At 42.3% G+C, this 14,446-nt stretch overlaps 1 protein-coding gene across 2 annotated transcripts in view; it reads left to right on the top strand.

Annotated features, from left to right (window-relative positions):
• Positions 1-14,446, top strand: part of numbl (NUMB like endocytic adaptor protein) — a 75,955-nt gene that overhangs the window by 28,450 nt on the left and 33,059 nt on the right. Inside the window, exon 1 of one of the 2 annotated variants that reach the window (XM_023266393.3) lies at positions 11,130-11,552. The exons of the other annotated variant lie outside the window; for it this stretch is intronic. Coding sequence (XP_023122161.2) covers positions 11,512-11,552 — 41 coding nt within the window. The 5' untranslated portion in view covers positions 11,130-11,511. Of the gene's footprint in view, positions 1-11,129; positions 11,553-14,446 lie in introns of those variants that run through there. 2 annotated transcript variants of the gene reach the window in all.

Here is a 14,446-nt window from a genome sequence, read left to right as displayed (position 1 = left end):
CACAGTGAAAGTGTGTGTTTGCGCATTCATGCTGCTTCTCCACTTTCATTCTATTTTTGTTCCTTTCCAGAGTTTTTCCTCCCAAATATCTGTCACCCCCCCCCTTCTTCTTCCTTTCCCCCTCACTCTAGTCTCACTCTCTCAGCCCACCAAAAAAAAAAGAAAAACCCATACCATTGGTTGCCATGGGATCCGGTTGCCATGCAGCAGCAAGGTTTTCACGTGGTCCTTCTGCATGTTATGCGTGTCTACCGTGGCGTGACGGAGTTTGGGTGCCATGTTGATTGGGAATACGAAGAGAGAGGTGCTGACATCTAGTTCGCCCCCGAAAACCTGACCCGTGCATGAATGTACGGCAATGCCCGTCGACACACACAGCCTGGAGTACAGAAGGCTATTGATCATGTAATGTAAAACCCAAGCTTGGTCAGCCGACATACACCAGCCTATATGTGTGTGTGTTCTGTCCAGAGCCACTTGAAGCCACAGTCACACACTCCTCCATCATTTGGCCGTTCGATGAGGCTTTGTCTGTAACTACAGGCTTTGCGTTGGTCTGTAGAGAAAGATAAGTCGGGGATAATGGAGACATATGATGATGGAGAGTCATTGAGGAGAGAAGAGATGGATGAGTGGAGGGGGGGGTGAGAAAGAAGAAAAAGAGAGTGGTATTGACCAGCAGCAGAAATCTATTGAGCAGCCTGTCAGGGTAAAGCAGTGGATCTGGCTGTCACGCCTCGCTATTGGACAGCCCGTCCATCTGGGTACACTTTTACAGATTGTTAGGGGATGAAAGAGGAGGCCTTGGTGGATTTTTCTGACAGAGCTGATTGGATAATCGAAATGTATCAGGCTTTCTTATCAGCAGATGATTGGATAGCTTGTGTTTGGTTAGGCAGAAGTCACCGGGGTGGTGAGATAACGCAATGATGAGCTGGAGCGGCTACAATCTCCTAATGAAGCATGAAGAATAAACCCACTTAAAGATTACCCATCTGTTCCTTCACAGAATGCAGTTGACCAAGTTTGGCAGCTGACACCATTTCACGAGGTAGAAATGATTAGTATATTTTGCGTTAAATGATGAATAGTTTTACATAAAGATGGATTTTAATGACTTTAGCATTAGCAGACAAACAACAGATTCCTCCTTCATGTTGAAGCTGATGGGAGCTGTGGTTTTGTGTAAAGGCACTGTAGTCTGTCTTTTCAGCACCTAATAGAACACTGTTAAAGTTAGTGAAAGCCATTGAATATATGATCTGCTTCAACATTTAAACCACCTGCCTAATACTGTGTCGGTTCAACTGCCATCAAACCTGCTCTGACCCATTGGTCCCTGGATGTGGAACCTCTGGGGTTGTCTTGTGTCTGACAAAATGGATGCTGGCAGTTGATCCTTTGGGTTGTGTGGATTGTGGATTGGGATTTCAATGTATCAGCCTTGTGCAGATCTATGGAGTTTGAGTTCTTGCCTCCTTGTTGTGTTGCTGAGCAGTTTTTGAAGTTTGGTGGGGCAAACTATCCTGCTGGGCAAAGCCACTGGCACTGGAGTGCTGTTGCCATGTGGGTAGATGAGTGGCACAAGTCAAAGTCCACACAAATGCCAGCACCCAAGGTTCCCCAGAAGAATATTGCTTTGTAACGAGAAAATCAATGGAATACACATCAGCTGTCAGTGGTTTTATAGCTGTGGCCAATATCCATATATAGATATTTAACTTATTGGAGATTAAAAAAGAGCTACTATGAAAGTAAATATTAGATCTACATTCATTATGGGTCCAAAAACATGACTCTGGATAAATGTTAGTGTTCTTGTATAACTCTTGGTAACTGTTTGCCATCAAACTTGCTACAGCAACTTTATGAGGTGATAATAATATATCACTGTACTGAAATCTTAATGTAGTGATTCAAATTGGCCAAAAATTCCTGTAATGTGGTGTTCAGCATCATAGATTTTTGATAGAAATGTGATTTGTGCATCATAATAAACTCTTATACAATCCATTCTTAACTTTTCAGTTTGCTGAGTTACAGCTTTTACATGTTTTGTGGACACACGTCTACACACACACACACACACACACACACACACACACACACACACACACACACACACACACACACACACACACACTTGTTGGGGTTCATGTTATATGCCTGAAGCATGCGGTATGTTAAAGGAAATTATGTCATGGAAAGTTAATGGATTTCAATTTCCTCTACTTGGCTCAGTCTCAAGAAAATATAACCTTGTTTATTGATCATGTCAACATGATATTATTCTCCTCTATTCTGATTTATGATCGCCATAATATTTTCAAGGAAGAAGTGTGTGGATAAAGCTGTTGCCTGACTGTGAGATGGAGCTTTATAGAAACAGATAGTTCTGTTTTAAGAAGTCAGTACTTAGTTACAAAAATGTTGAAAGTGTTTATTCTGTTCCAGTTATATATTCAATTTAGAATTTTTAGAATCCCCAAGTTTTGCTTAATTTTCAAAAGCAGTAAAACAGCGAGTGATGGTAGAATACTTGAGTAATGCTGTATAAATCATTCTGCTTCACCTTTTTTAGACTTCGATTTACTGGGTGAGAATTTTATGAGGTTTTGTGTTCAGATTGACGTAATTTCCTGTTAGAATTTCTTGATTTGTAAATTGAAATAATAAGCAGCTGTCAGGATAATTCGTTTGCTAATTATTGCCATACAAACAATTGGTGATTTCATTGTTTTTTTAAATAGTTGCAGATTAGTGGTATTATGCAAATTGCTTCCTTCAAGTTACTGTGTTCTCCTTTTTTACTTTGGCTTTAAATCAAAATGTGCCCACAGTGGTGCAGTGGTGTTTGGCTTTGCAACTAAATCCACTTCGTTAATGTCAATAGATGCTCATCAACATGCAGTCGGTGGAATATTAGAAGCGCCTCAAGTTAAACAGTTGGTGCCATTAAACCACAGCAGAATGAAGAGGCACAAGTGGTGGAAAACGACCTGGAAATAGTGACTGGATCCTGACATGCCTCTCTATAAAAGTGACTGGAAACAATGCTAACCATTATTACTGGTGATTATGTCATAATTGTAACAGGCATGTGAATGACCTGCTCATTTCATTTGCACTTCATTTATTTTGGTGTCATTATTCCAGTAAACAGAGTTTTGCTTGTTAGCGAATGAAAGTCTAGGATTGAGGCCCTGTTGGTCACAGGTACATTGGAAGACTGCTTATGTGCAGCGCAAGATTATTGAGTATTTCTAACCCCACGGATCATTATTTGTGGTTGTGTGTGTCTTTCTGTGTGTGTGTGTGTTAGAAGGATCTTAATTCACACTCAGATCTCGTTGGTTAAAGTAACAGGTTGCTGTGGAGTCACTGAAGCATGACGGCTGGAAAACCACAGAGTCTCAGATTTAACATGATCGCAGACACAAACATATTACACAGCTGCACACACACAGACGACACGATTGGGTTTCTCTGTTTCTGCTTAAAGTGGTGGAAAAGCTCACTCCAAACATGTGCCAGAGGGTTTACTTATTGTGTGCAGGAAGTGTGTCTGTTACCACCTGGCTGGTGAGATCATCATGTTTCATAACTGCACAGCCGTTTTAATAGGCTTATGCTAGCGTCGGCCCAGCAGACCGTTATACACACTCTGACGGATGAATATGCACAAGCAGACGCTGCACACACACAGCCATGGACCTGCTCACATACAGTACATCCCTGTCGATAATATCTACTGTACCCTCCGCTGATCAGTTTAAAATTCTCTCCCCTTTGTCTTCTTCTGTGTCATTGTCTTCCACCCTCTCTGCTTATTTTTAGATCCTTTTCTATCTCACCCTCCTCCTCTTTCTGTTTGTTGGGGTTCATGTTATATGCCTGAAGCATGCGGTATGTTAAAGGAAATTATGTCATGGAAAGTTAATGGATTTCAATTTCCTCTACTTGGCTCAGTCTCAAGAAAATATAACCTTGTTTATTGATCATGTCAACATGATATTATTCTCCTCTATTCTGATTTATGATCGCCATAATATTTTCAAGGAAGAAGTGTGTGGATAAAGCTGTTGCCTGACTGTGAGATGGAGCTTTATAGAAACAGATAGTTCTGTTTTAAGAAGTCAGTACTTAGTTACAAAAATGTTGAAAGTGTTTATTCTGTTCCAGTTATATATTCAATTTAGAATTTTTAGAATCCCCAAGTTTTGCTTAATTTTCAAAAGCAGTAAAACAGCGAGTGATGGTAGAATACTTGAGTAATGCTGTATAAATCATTCTGCTTCACCTTTTTTAGACTTCGATTTACTGGGTGAGAATTTTATGAGGTTTTGTGTTCAGATTGACGTAATTTCCTGTTAGAATTTCTTGATTTGTAAATTGAAATAATAAGCAGCTGTCAGGATAATTCGTTTGCTAATTATTGCCATACAAACAATTGGTGATTTCATTGTTTTTTTAAATAGTTGCAGATTAGTGGTATTATGCAAATTGCTTCCTTCAAGTTACTGTGTTCTCCTTTTTTACTTTGGCTTTAAATCAAAATGTGCCCACAGTGGTGCAGTGGTGTTTGGCTTTGCAACTAAATCCACTTCGTTAATGTCAATAGATGCTCATCAACATGCAGTCGGTGGAATATTAGAAGCGCCTCAAGTTAAACAGTTGGTGCCATTAAACCACAGCAGAATGAAGAGGCACAAGTGGTGGAAAACGACCTGGAAATAGTGACTGGATCCTGACATGCCTCTCTATAAAAGTGACTGGAAACAATGCTAACCATTATTACTGGTGATTATGTCATAATTGTAACAGGCATGTGAATGACCTGCTCATTTCATTTGCACTTCATTTATTTTGGTGTCATTATTCCAGTAAACAGAGTTTTGCTTGTTAGCGAATGAAAGTCTAGGATTGAGGCCCTGTTGGTCACAGGTACATTGGAAGACTGCTTATGTGCAGCGCAAGATTATTGAGTATTTCTAACCCCACGGATCATTATTTGTGGTTGTGTGTGTCTTTCTGTGTGTGTGTGTGTTAGAAGGATCTTAATTCACACTCAGATCTCGTTGGTTAAAGTAACAGGTTGCTGTGGAGTCACTGAAGCATGACGGCTGGAAAACCACAGAGTCTCAGATTTAACATGATCGCAGACACAAACATATTACACAGCTGCACACACACAGACGACACGATTGGGTTTCTCTGTTTCTGCTTAAAGTGGTGGAAAAGCTCACTCCAAACATGTGCCAGAGGGTTTACTTATTGTGTGCAGGAAGTGTGTCTGTTACCACCTGGCTGGTGAGATCATCATGTTTCATAACTGCACAGCCGTTTTAATAGGCTTATGCTAGCGTCGGCCCAGCAGACCGTTATACACACTCTGACGGATGAATATGCACAAGCAGACGCTGCACACACACAGCCATGGACCTGCTCACATACAGTACATCCCTGTCGATAATATCTACTGTACCCTCCGCTGATCAGTTTAAAATTCTCTCCCCTTTGTCTTCTTCTGTGTCATTGTCTTCCACCCTCTCTGCTTATTTTTAGATCCTTTTCTATCTCACCCTCCTCCTCTTTCTGTCTGTTCATCTCAGTCCTGGATCAGTGCAAAAGAAAAGAGGGGAAGAGGAGGACAAGTTAATAGCAATCAAGATAAATGGTCCATAGAACACAGAGCAAATGATGGGAGTGAGTTCAAGATGAAGCAGATTAATAGATCTTCCTTTTACCCCAAATTAAAACGAGCCAACTTTGAATCACCTCTAACCTGAAACATCTAAAGGTGTTTGGGGCTGTAACACACGTGTCCTCCAGTGTGTTTTTGTCGTCAGATCATTTTTCAAAACAGAGTCTGAATCGGTTCCATCCCAAAGGAAGCAATGGATAAAAAACAGGCATATTTATTACATATCCTGCTACTGGTGGCAAAGAAAATGATAACGGTGTCCTGGCTCAGCCCACTGCCTCCCACCCTCCACCAACGGAGAGAAAGATTAAAGAAAGTGTATTTAATGGAAAAAATAACAGCAAAACTCCATTTGAAATTAGGTTTCTTTATGAATTTATGGGCCCCAGTTATTGCTTACTTTAATTTGATTTAACAGGCCGGGGGGGATGTTTTTGTATGAATTGCAGGTGGAGTTGTAACTGCACTTGTGTCTGGAGTGTGTATTTTGACATGTTTCATGACCCTCTGCTGCTCTCTAATTCTTCCTTGAACGTAATTCTTGTCTTTAGGTGGGTTGAGACGATGCCATGAGCTTGTCGTGTTGCCGAATTGTATGTTCGTTTGTGTTTATCATGTGTTCTTGTTTGTCCATTTTGAGTTGCATATAAATATGTATAAGGACATGTAATTTCAATAAAAATTTGGTAAAAAAAAAAAAAAAAAAACAGAGTCTGATATGGCATTTAGATAAACAAAATGATTGCCTGAAATTATAGGGTTTAGATGTCAGATTTATAAAGTAGCAGAAAGGTAATATTTATACCACAGAGATATTTGAGGTGGGTTTTTGTGAATGTCACAGCTGCTGTTGCTGTGCACCTTTCAACAATAGAAAGCACTTAACCCTCCAAAAACGATGTGCAGAGTGTGTGACAGTAAGTATGTGAACAAATGTGTCAGTCAAACACCAGTCTGTTACAGTTTCAGTTTTTAAAGCTGCTGGCAGCGATGATCGGGCCGTCACACATTTATGAATGTCAGGGTGTTCTGAAAGCAAGCGCATGTTGAAATGGGTGAGAAATTAATGGAAAAGCTTGACCTTCGACCCCTACAGTGTGGAGACTCTGCTGTGCTGTGGAGGGATTGTAATGGCATGAGAAATTTAATGGCAGACTGGCAATCCCAACTGTTTCACGGTGAAACATCAACATTCACCGTGCTGCAGCTCGGTTTGCCATCATAAAGGTCTTTAGATTGGACTGACCACATATGAGCTAGGAGGAGTTTGTGAAATTACAGCACCTGTAATTGGAAAAACAGTGCCAGTATGGCTCTAAATGACTTTAATGTGGACTTTGGGATGTTATAGGTGAGACCAAATGTGATATTTTGAGAGGGATGTTGTCAAACTGTTTTGTCATAGCCAAGTGTCATGTGTGTATTTTCACAGTTTTGATGAATGAGCAAAGTTTTTAGATTTTTCAGACACCTTTCCCCTCAGACATGCAGTTTATTAAGATTCATGAATATCAGCAGTCGTGTCTGGAGAAGAGGAGATTTAGAGTTTCCTTACAGCCTTTGTTGTTCATGTTTTCTTTCTTCCCCAACATTTTCTTCAAGCCTAATCTAAAACGCTGTTCATCAGCATAACATGTTGCTCAAGTCCACAAGGCATTGTTGTTGTTAAAGCTGCAGTGTTGTGTACAGATCTTTGTATTAGCTGTGTTGGCTATTTACAAATGTATTTGTGGACTAGTCTAACACGGTGAATGCTAAGACAAGTTTCCCCATGGGAGCATTTAAGTACATCAGAACCACCGTGATGTTAGTCCTGTCAGCATTTAATGTCCCTTCTGTCAACAGACTGTGAAATAGGAACAACTGACAAGCAGAAAGAGAGATGGTGCTGATTGTTTCCAGTTGGACACAAATACCCAGAGCTGTGTCTGAAACAAACACGTGAACAAAGCCCGAGCACAACAAGGACGTTTTGATCCCTCTCGGTCTCATCCGTCGTTGATCTGTGGCTCTGGGTGTCTGAGGGTAAACAGATTAGAGGATGAACTGGCATCATGAAGCCTGGGAATGTGTGAGAAGAGGCAGATAGCACTGACACATAACACTACACTGAGCTACAGTATCTCCAGCCTCAGCTCCAGCTACTCTGTCCAAACCCTCTTTTAGCCTGAAACACAGTCTAAAGTATCTAGATCCAGTGTCAGGTGATACCTCGTCTTACATCACAAGGTGTCTCAAATACATCCCTGTGATCGGACTCTGCTTCCTGACAGACATTTGATTTTATCGGTGTGGATGCTGTGCTAAACTCCTGCTGGTGTTTGTTGTGTTGTTCTTCCTCCGTCACCTTATCCAAGTAGCTTAGAGGAAGATAATCAACCAGAACTGGACAGTCTTAGTGCAGTCAGTCACTATGTGAGGACCTAAAAACAAGTGATAAATTGAAGGAAATGTTTAAAATGTCCTGGTGAAAGACTAAAAGAAGACAAATGTCTCTGGAATTCTAGTGGAGGGATGAGCACCATTCTTCTAAAAGATCTTTCCTCATTTGGTGTTTTGATGGTGGAGGTGAAAAATACTGTTTAACACAACAGTCCAAAATCTCTCATGGGTGTTTAACTGTGTTGAGATCTGGTGACTGTGAAGACCTCAACATATGATTCGCTCCATTATCAACCTCACAAAACCATTCAGGGATCACTAATGCCCTGTGGATGGGAACATTATCATCCTGGAAGAAATCTCTCCCATTAGGATGGAAATCTTTCTTTATTTGTTAAAGGTGATCACATCAACTTTACATTGGTTTGCATTGACTCTTTACTCTAAGAAGACATGCAGACGCGAATTGTCAGCAAAATGCCCCCAAATCAGTACCATAAACACCTCACCTGGCCGGATAACTGGGTTCCACTGAGTTTTACGAGCATTCACATGTATATTTGGAATTGGGTACCCAAGATGCATTTCAGAGCAAGGTTTAAAATGTGGTTTTAGCTTCCTTGAGTTTCCTCTAAACCCTCAAACCACCACAGACCCTCAACAGCCAACAGCCTTTAACCTCACTCCCCAACCATCTCTGTAAGTCCAGGAATATAATTTCCCTCAAGCTCCATTTAAAGCCTACAATCTGAAGGTCAGTTTCTCCTTCATGCCTACATCTGTGCTGGCTCTTAATCTCCAAACTTTTCACCTCCAACAGCAGCTCTCTGGCTCTCCTCTTCAAGCTCAATCACCGGTGCTCTGCCTGCTGACTTGCCTCAGCTCCTGTGCTGTCTGTCCAGTTCCCCATCTCTTTCCCAAAGACCTAATACCCACTTTCATCCAGCATTTGGTCTTCAGCCTTACATTTCCAGCTCTCATCCAGCCCTATCTCTTCTTTATGTCCAGTCTTAACCAGCGTTCAGATTGAAAACAACCCAGTGCTACAAAAATCCAAAGAACTCTGTTGGTGGGGGTGTGTTGCTTCACATTAGATGTGATTAAGTAATCCTATCCCAGGCAGCTGCTTTGAGACACAGATGTGTGAGTTTGAAGGCTTATTAGCTGCCAAAACTCGGCATTGTATAGTACTGTGGATTTATTGCTTTGGAAAGTTAGCACAGTCTCAACTGTTTTCATCCTTCATAGAATCCGTTATGTGGTATAATTGTGGTATTTAAGTAAAACACTCAGTTGTATAAAGCCATATAGGGAGATGAATGAAATCTGGCAAACGTTACTGATGTCGCTTCAATTGACATTGCTTATGCAGAAGACTACAAGTTTGAAAATGAAAAAAATGTGGTGGTTTGGAGTTGAAATGAATGTATGGATCTCCATCTCTGATTGAGGCTAGCAGCACCTGAGTCTCCAACTGAACTGTCAGCGGTTGAGTTGTCTTGTAAGTAATGCAGGTAGCAGTTTTCACAAGGAAGAAAAATGTGTGGAATAAAAACACTATATGTTTGATTTTATGTTTTGGTCCTGCTGCATTGATTTTGATTCTGTATTAAAGCCATCCATCCTGAGTTTGACAACAAAGTAAAGCAACGTTAAATCGATGCACCACTTATTTCCTTTTGCAGCTTTGATCCGGCTCCTATCCAGGTATTAGCTACCGTGTTCCCCATGCAATGCTGTGAAAATGTGTATGTTTTTATCCACATTTACTACCCATGTTGTATGTAAGTGATCATACAATGCAGTCCAGTAATGGGCACAGCATGTTTCAATAGCCTGATGTGTTGCATTGATTGCTCCAAATCTGATATATACACTGTCATTGAAAGGTTTAGAGTCACATATAAATATCCTTATTTTTGAAAGAAATGCTTTTTTTTTCAATGAAGACAACATCAAATGAATCAGAAATACAGTCTAGACATTGTTAATGTAGTAAATGACTATTCTAGCTGTAAACAGCTGATTTTTAATGGAATATCTACATAGAGGTACAGAGGAACATTTCCAGCAACCATCACTCCTGTGTTCTAATGCTACACTGTGTTAGCTAATGGTGTTGAAAGGCTAATTGATGATTAGAAAACCCTTGTGCAGTTATGTTAGCACATGAATAAAAGTGTGAGTTTTCATGGAAAACATGAAATTGTCTGGGTGACCCCAAACTTTTGAACGGTAGCGTAGTACAGTGATATTTAAAGTCGACCTATACAGTATATAAAATGAGGCTTCACAGCATGGCCCACAACTGCCAACCCTCGTGAACAAAATTTCAAACCAAATTTACTGTGGCTGTAACTCCACATTGAATTACAGTAAAGACCAGTTCTCACTTCAGCACCTTGTCTCAGTGTTCAGAAAAAATGGCTAGAAGATTGCTCCATAATCCTTATGTCTCTCTAGCTTTGCCTGCAAATGTTTTCCCAGCTAGACAATCTAGAACAGAAACCGCATTACCCGAAACATGACAAGCATCCATATGGCCAGATGTTGTTTGGGTGTGGTTTGCAACTTTTATCATTTTGCAGTAAAGCACTACTTAATCATCTGTGGGGAATCCTGTGTGCTGTGTATCTGTGACCTTCCCATAAGCATCCAGCATTGAGAGAACAGTACCCTCCCACGTGTCCAATACCGTTTCTCTGGAAACACACATCCAGGCTGAGTTCCAGTGCTCACGTTCTAAACCCATCCTCCAGCTCTGGCCCCTACTCCCCCAGCCCCAGCCCCAGCCCCAGCCCCAGCCCCAGCGTCTGTCCCCAGGCTCCAGCCCCAGTTCTCGCCCTCTCCCCTAATGCACTCTTGACCAGTGCGCCCACAGCAGATGGAGAGCAAAGCAAACTGTGTCACCACCCGCCATGACTCGCTTAATCACTCCTCCCCTTTCCTCGTTCTCGTACTCTCTTTCTGTCCTCCCACTCCCTTCTTTCCTCACTCCCAGGATCTGGAGCGTCAAACATCGATTTGTCTTTATTTTTAGAGCTGCTGCGAGTGTACGTGCGTCTGCGTACTGTATTTGTTTGTGTGCGTCTGTACACCAGACGCTCATCCACGCTGGGTCGTGGGCAGTTTGATTGTGTTTGGGTGCATCACTGCGCCTGTATCTGAGAATGTGCCAGGACTCTTTTTTTTTTTTTTCCAAGTTAATCCCTTAAGAAGAGGTGTGGTTCTCTCTCTCTCGGCTCTCGCTCTCCTCTCCGTCCCTCTCTCTGAGCGCTGTACCATCACTTGTTCTCTCGTTCCTCCCCTCCTCTCATCTTTTCCTTGTGCTGTCGTGATTGCTGTGGCCGCTAGTCTGAGGGACTCCTTCCTCTCAGCCTGTCATCTCTGCATCTTTCTCTCATCTGCTTTCGTTCCTGTGTGAGATGAGTTCTTGGGGCGAGATGGGGGAGGCCATCGAACTCAGGTGAGTCAGATCCAGAGTAGGGGGGAGAGGTGCAAAGTGTGTGTCTGTGCAGGAACTTGCAGCTGACATCCAATGTCCACTTTGAGGGGATCTGTGCATACATTCACCATATTGTCTCACTTATATGTGTGTGTGCGTGATTGTGCACCTGGGTGTATTTTTGTTTCTAACTGGGTCGACTGTTACCGTAGCAATCAGCACCTTGGGCTATTTTTCTGAGCCTCACCTTGTTTTCTGTCCATCAAGCTGACCCTGTTTCAGCAAGGGAGAAATCTGCAGGCGCTATAGAGGTCAACACAAGATCTGTGGGGTTGTTTTTTGCAATAGCGATCGCTGTGGTTTGTTGTTGCTGTTGTTGTTGAGTTATTGGCTAGAGAGGTATTTTCAGACACTGCCAAACTGATCATAGGTCTAGTCTAGTCTGCATCCACAGGGCTCATAGCGGCTAATAGCCTTAGCAGATGCATTAGCCCCCATGCCCATATGGAAGAGATTAAACCTGCTAAATTGATACAAACACCCAGCACTTTTCTTTCCTTGCACGGCGTTCATGCCTGCATGTTTTGTGTGCTCGTCCCTCATGTAATCGTATGTGTGCGCGTGGATGCCTGCCGTACACTCTTTATTCCAGCATGTGTTTCAGTGCGTCCTCTCCTTTTCATACTCCCTGCCCTCATGATTAGATAATTGAGGAGGCCAGCTGTCATGTGTGTTGCGAGAAAGAGCGAGGCGCAGGAGTGAGAATGCTGCAGGCGACAGAGACCTGTGTGATAAGTGAAATGAGGACAAACGAAGAACAGAAAGACAGAGACTCAACAGGAGGGTGAAGACGAGAGGAGGGGAGTGAAGGTGAAAGTCAGGCCAGGGGAAGTTTAAAGTGGTTGGGGGAAAGAAGGAGGGAAGAGGGTATGTAAGGAAAGAGTCAAGGTGAAGTGGATTTATTGTGACGAAAATGTCCTTTCAGCCGAAGAAGGTGATATTAAACTGGAAATCTTACTTGAGTTTAGAGAAAGTGGGGATAATGGGGTTGGAAAGAACAAGCAAGACGCATGAGATAAATAAATGTGAGTAATGCAGTTTAAAATACACACAAAACATCTTAGAACCAAAGTTGAACTCTGCTTTGTTTGACTGTAAGAGTTTCTGAGTGCAGCAGGCAGAGTCACACTGGGTCATATCACATTCTTCTTCAAGCTCAAGGGTGGAAAAGTCAAGACACAGAGACATTTCAGCAGCAACAATTGGAAAACATTTGAGCAAACTGAGTTTAAGGTCGTGTCTTTGAGTTCACTGAAGTAAACTTGCCAGTTTTCAAAGCTTGAGTGTCACGTTGCCAAGATGCACGTGTTCATGGAGTGTGGAGCGCTGGTGTGAATCGACTCCTGCCTGCCAAGTTATGCTATAATTTCCTTGGTTTGTGACTTTCATCTCTGACCCTTGGGATGAAAGTGTGCCGCGCACTTTGCCGTCATGTCAGAAGTGTGGTGCACATGATAAGCTGACCCGCGGCTCTGGTCTGGACTGATAGGAGGGAATACAAAGTGGGAACACAGCACGACAATATGATACAGGAGCATATCGACTGGACTGCTCCACTTCACGCCTGGCTGCACCGTGTTCAGATTAGCTTCTATGCGCACACACACACACACACTGGCATGCAATCATGAACATGCTTTGACATAGATGGATGCCAGTATACTCATACAAGTGTACATACAAGCATGGACACAGTAACAAACGCGCGCAAAGCTAGTCTGGGCTCCTCCCTCTTTGCCTGCTGTTCCAAGGGCAGAGGGGGATTTGGATATTGTTATGTTAATCTGCCTCTGTTTTGTGTCTTGGAACCCATTCAGACACACACACACACACTGTCACACAGGAGCACAAACACACAGGTACGAACAAGCGTGCACAGACTTTTACGTACAACAAAAGGACGCAAAATCTTTTTCTTAGAAAAGAAATAAAGGGAGAGGAAGTGAGTCCGTACACACACAAACACGCACAGGCAATCTGCTGCAGGCTTAACTTGGGTGGGTGGGAACTGAAACGGCGGCAGGAGGGGCAGTGACACAGCATCGTGATAAGCCTGGAGGAAGAGGATAATAGGTGTGGGAGCTGTGTGTGCGTCTCCTGGTGTTGAGGTGACGGTGCATGTGTGTACACGTCTGAGTGCACACACACACACACTTCACAGTCTCTCTGCAAGGCTAGCACAATGTCATTTGAAGTTTCCCAGTTAGATCCTATTGGTAGAACAGACCGGGTAGCAGATAATTTTAATTGCAGGATGTTTTCTCAGACTCCCAGCTTTGCCAGACCGACCTCCTCATTCAGCCGCTGGACCCACAGCAGCGATTGTTTCCACACATTTGTTACTGCTGTCCTGCTGGTGCTTTATCATAGCTGTGACTTACGTTTAGTTTGAGTTTCAGGGGTGATGAAGTTTTTTCTTTCCCCCCACTTATTTAACTGATCTGAAGGTCAAGTAAATGCGAAGAGAGGCAACATGGTGTGTGCACTGTTGCATGTATATCCGTGGCAAGTGTGCAAACATTGTGCTTTTGTGCATTTCAAAGTGTGAGATAGATGTGAATACTAGTAAATCCTGTGCTGTATCCTGGATCTACTAATCTTACAGTGCTGACCGTTAACTTCATTCAAAGCACCCCTTTTAGAGTTCAAACATATCTTGTCTGAAGTTTGAATATTTGATCACGAAGTGTCATTGTGAACTGAACTTTAATGCTCCTTACTGTATTTGTTTGCCTTACATTTACCTTGCTTCATGACTTAACTTTTGGGATAATCTATTTTGTAAAAGAGGCAAAATGGGTTGCCTTTGACACAGCAGAATTACAAACTGTATATAAAGAAGGACAAACCCTTAG

This window comes from Amphiprion ocellaris, chromosome 7 (assembly GCF_022539595.1).
Source record: "Amphiprion ocellaris isolate individual 3 ecotype Okinawa chromosome 7, ASM2253959v1, whole genome shotgun sequence".
Lineage (NCBI taxonomy): Eukaryota > Metazoa > Chordata > Actinopteri > Pomacentridae > Amphiprion > Amphiprion ocellaris.
Note: the sequence above shows the minus strand (reverse complement) of the source record. Positions and strands in the feature narration are given on the sequence as shown.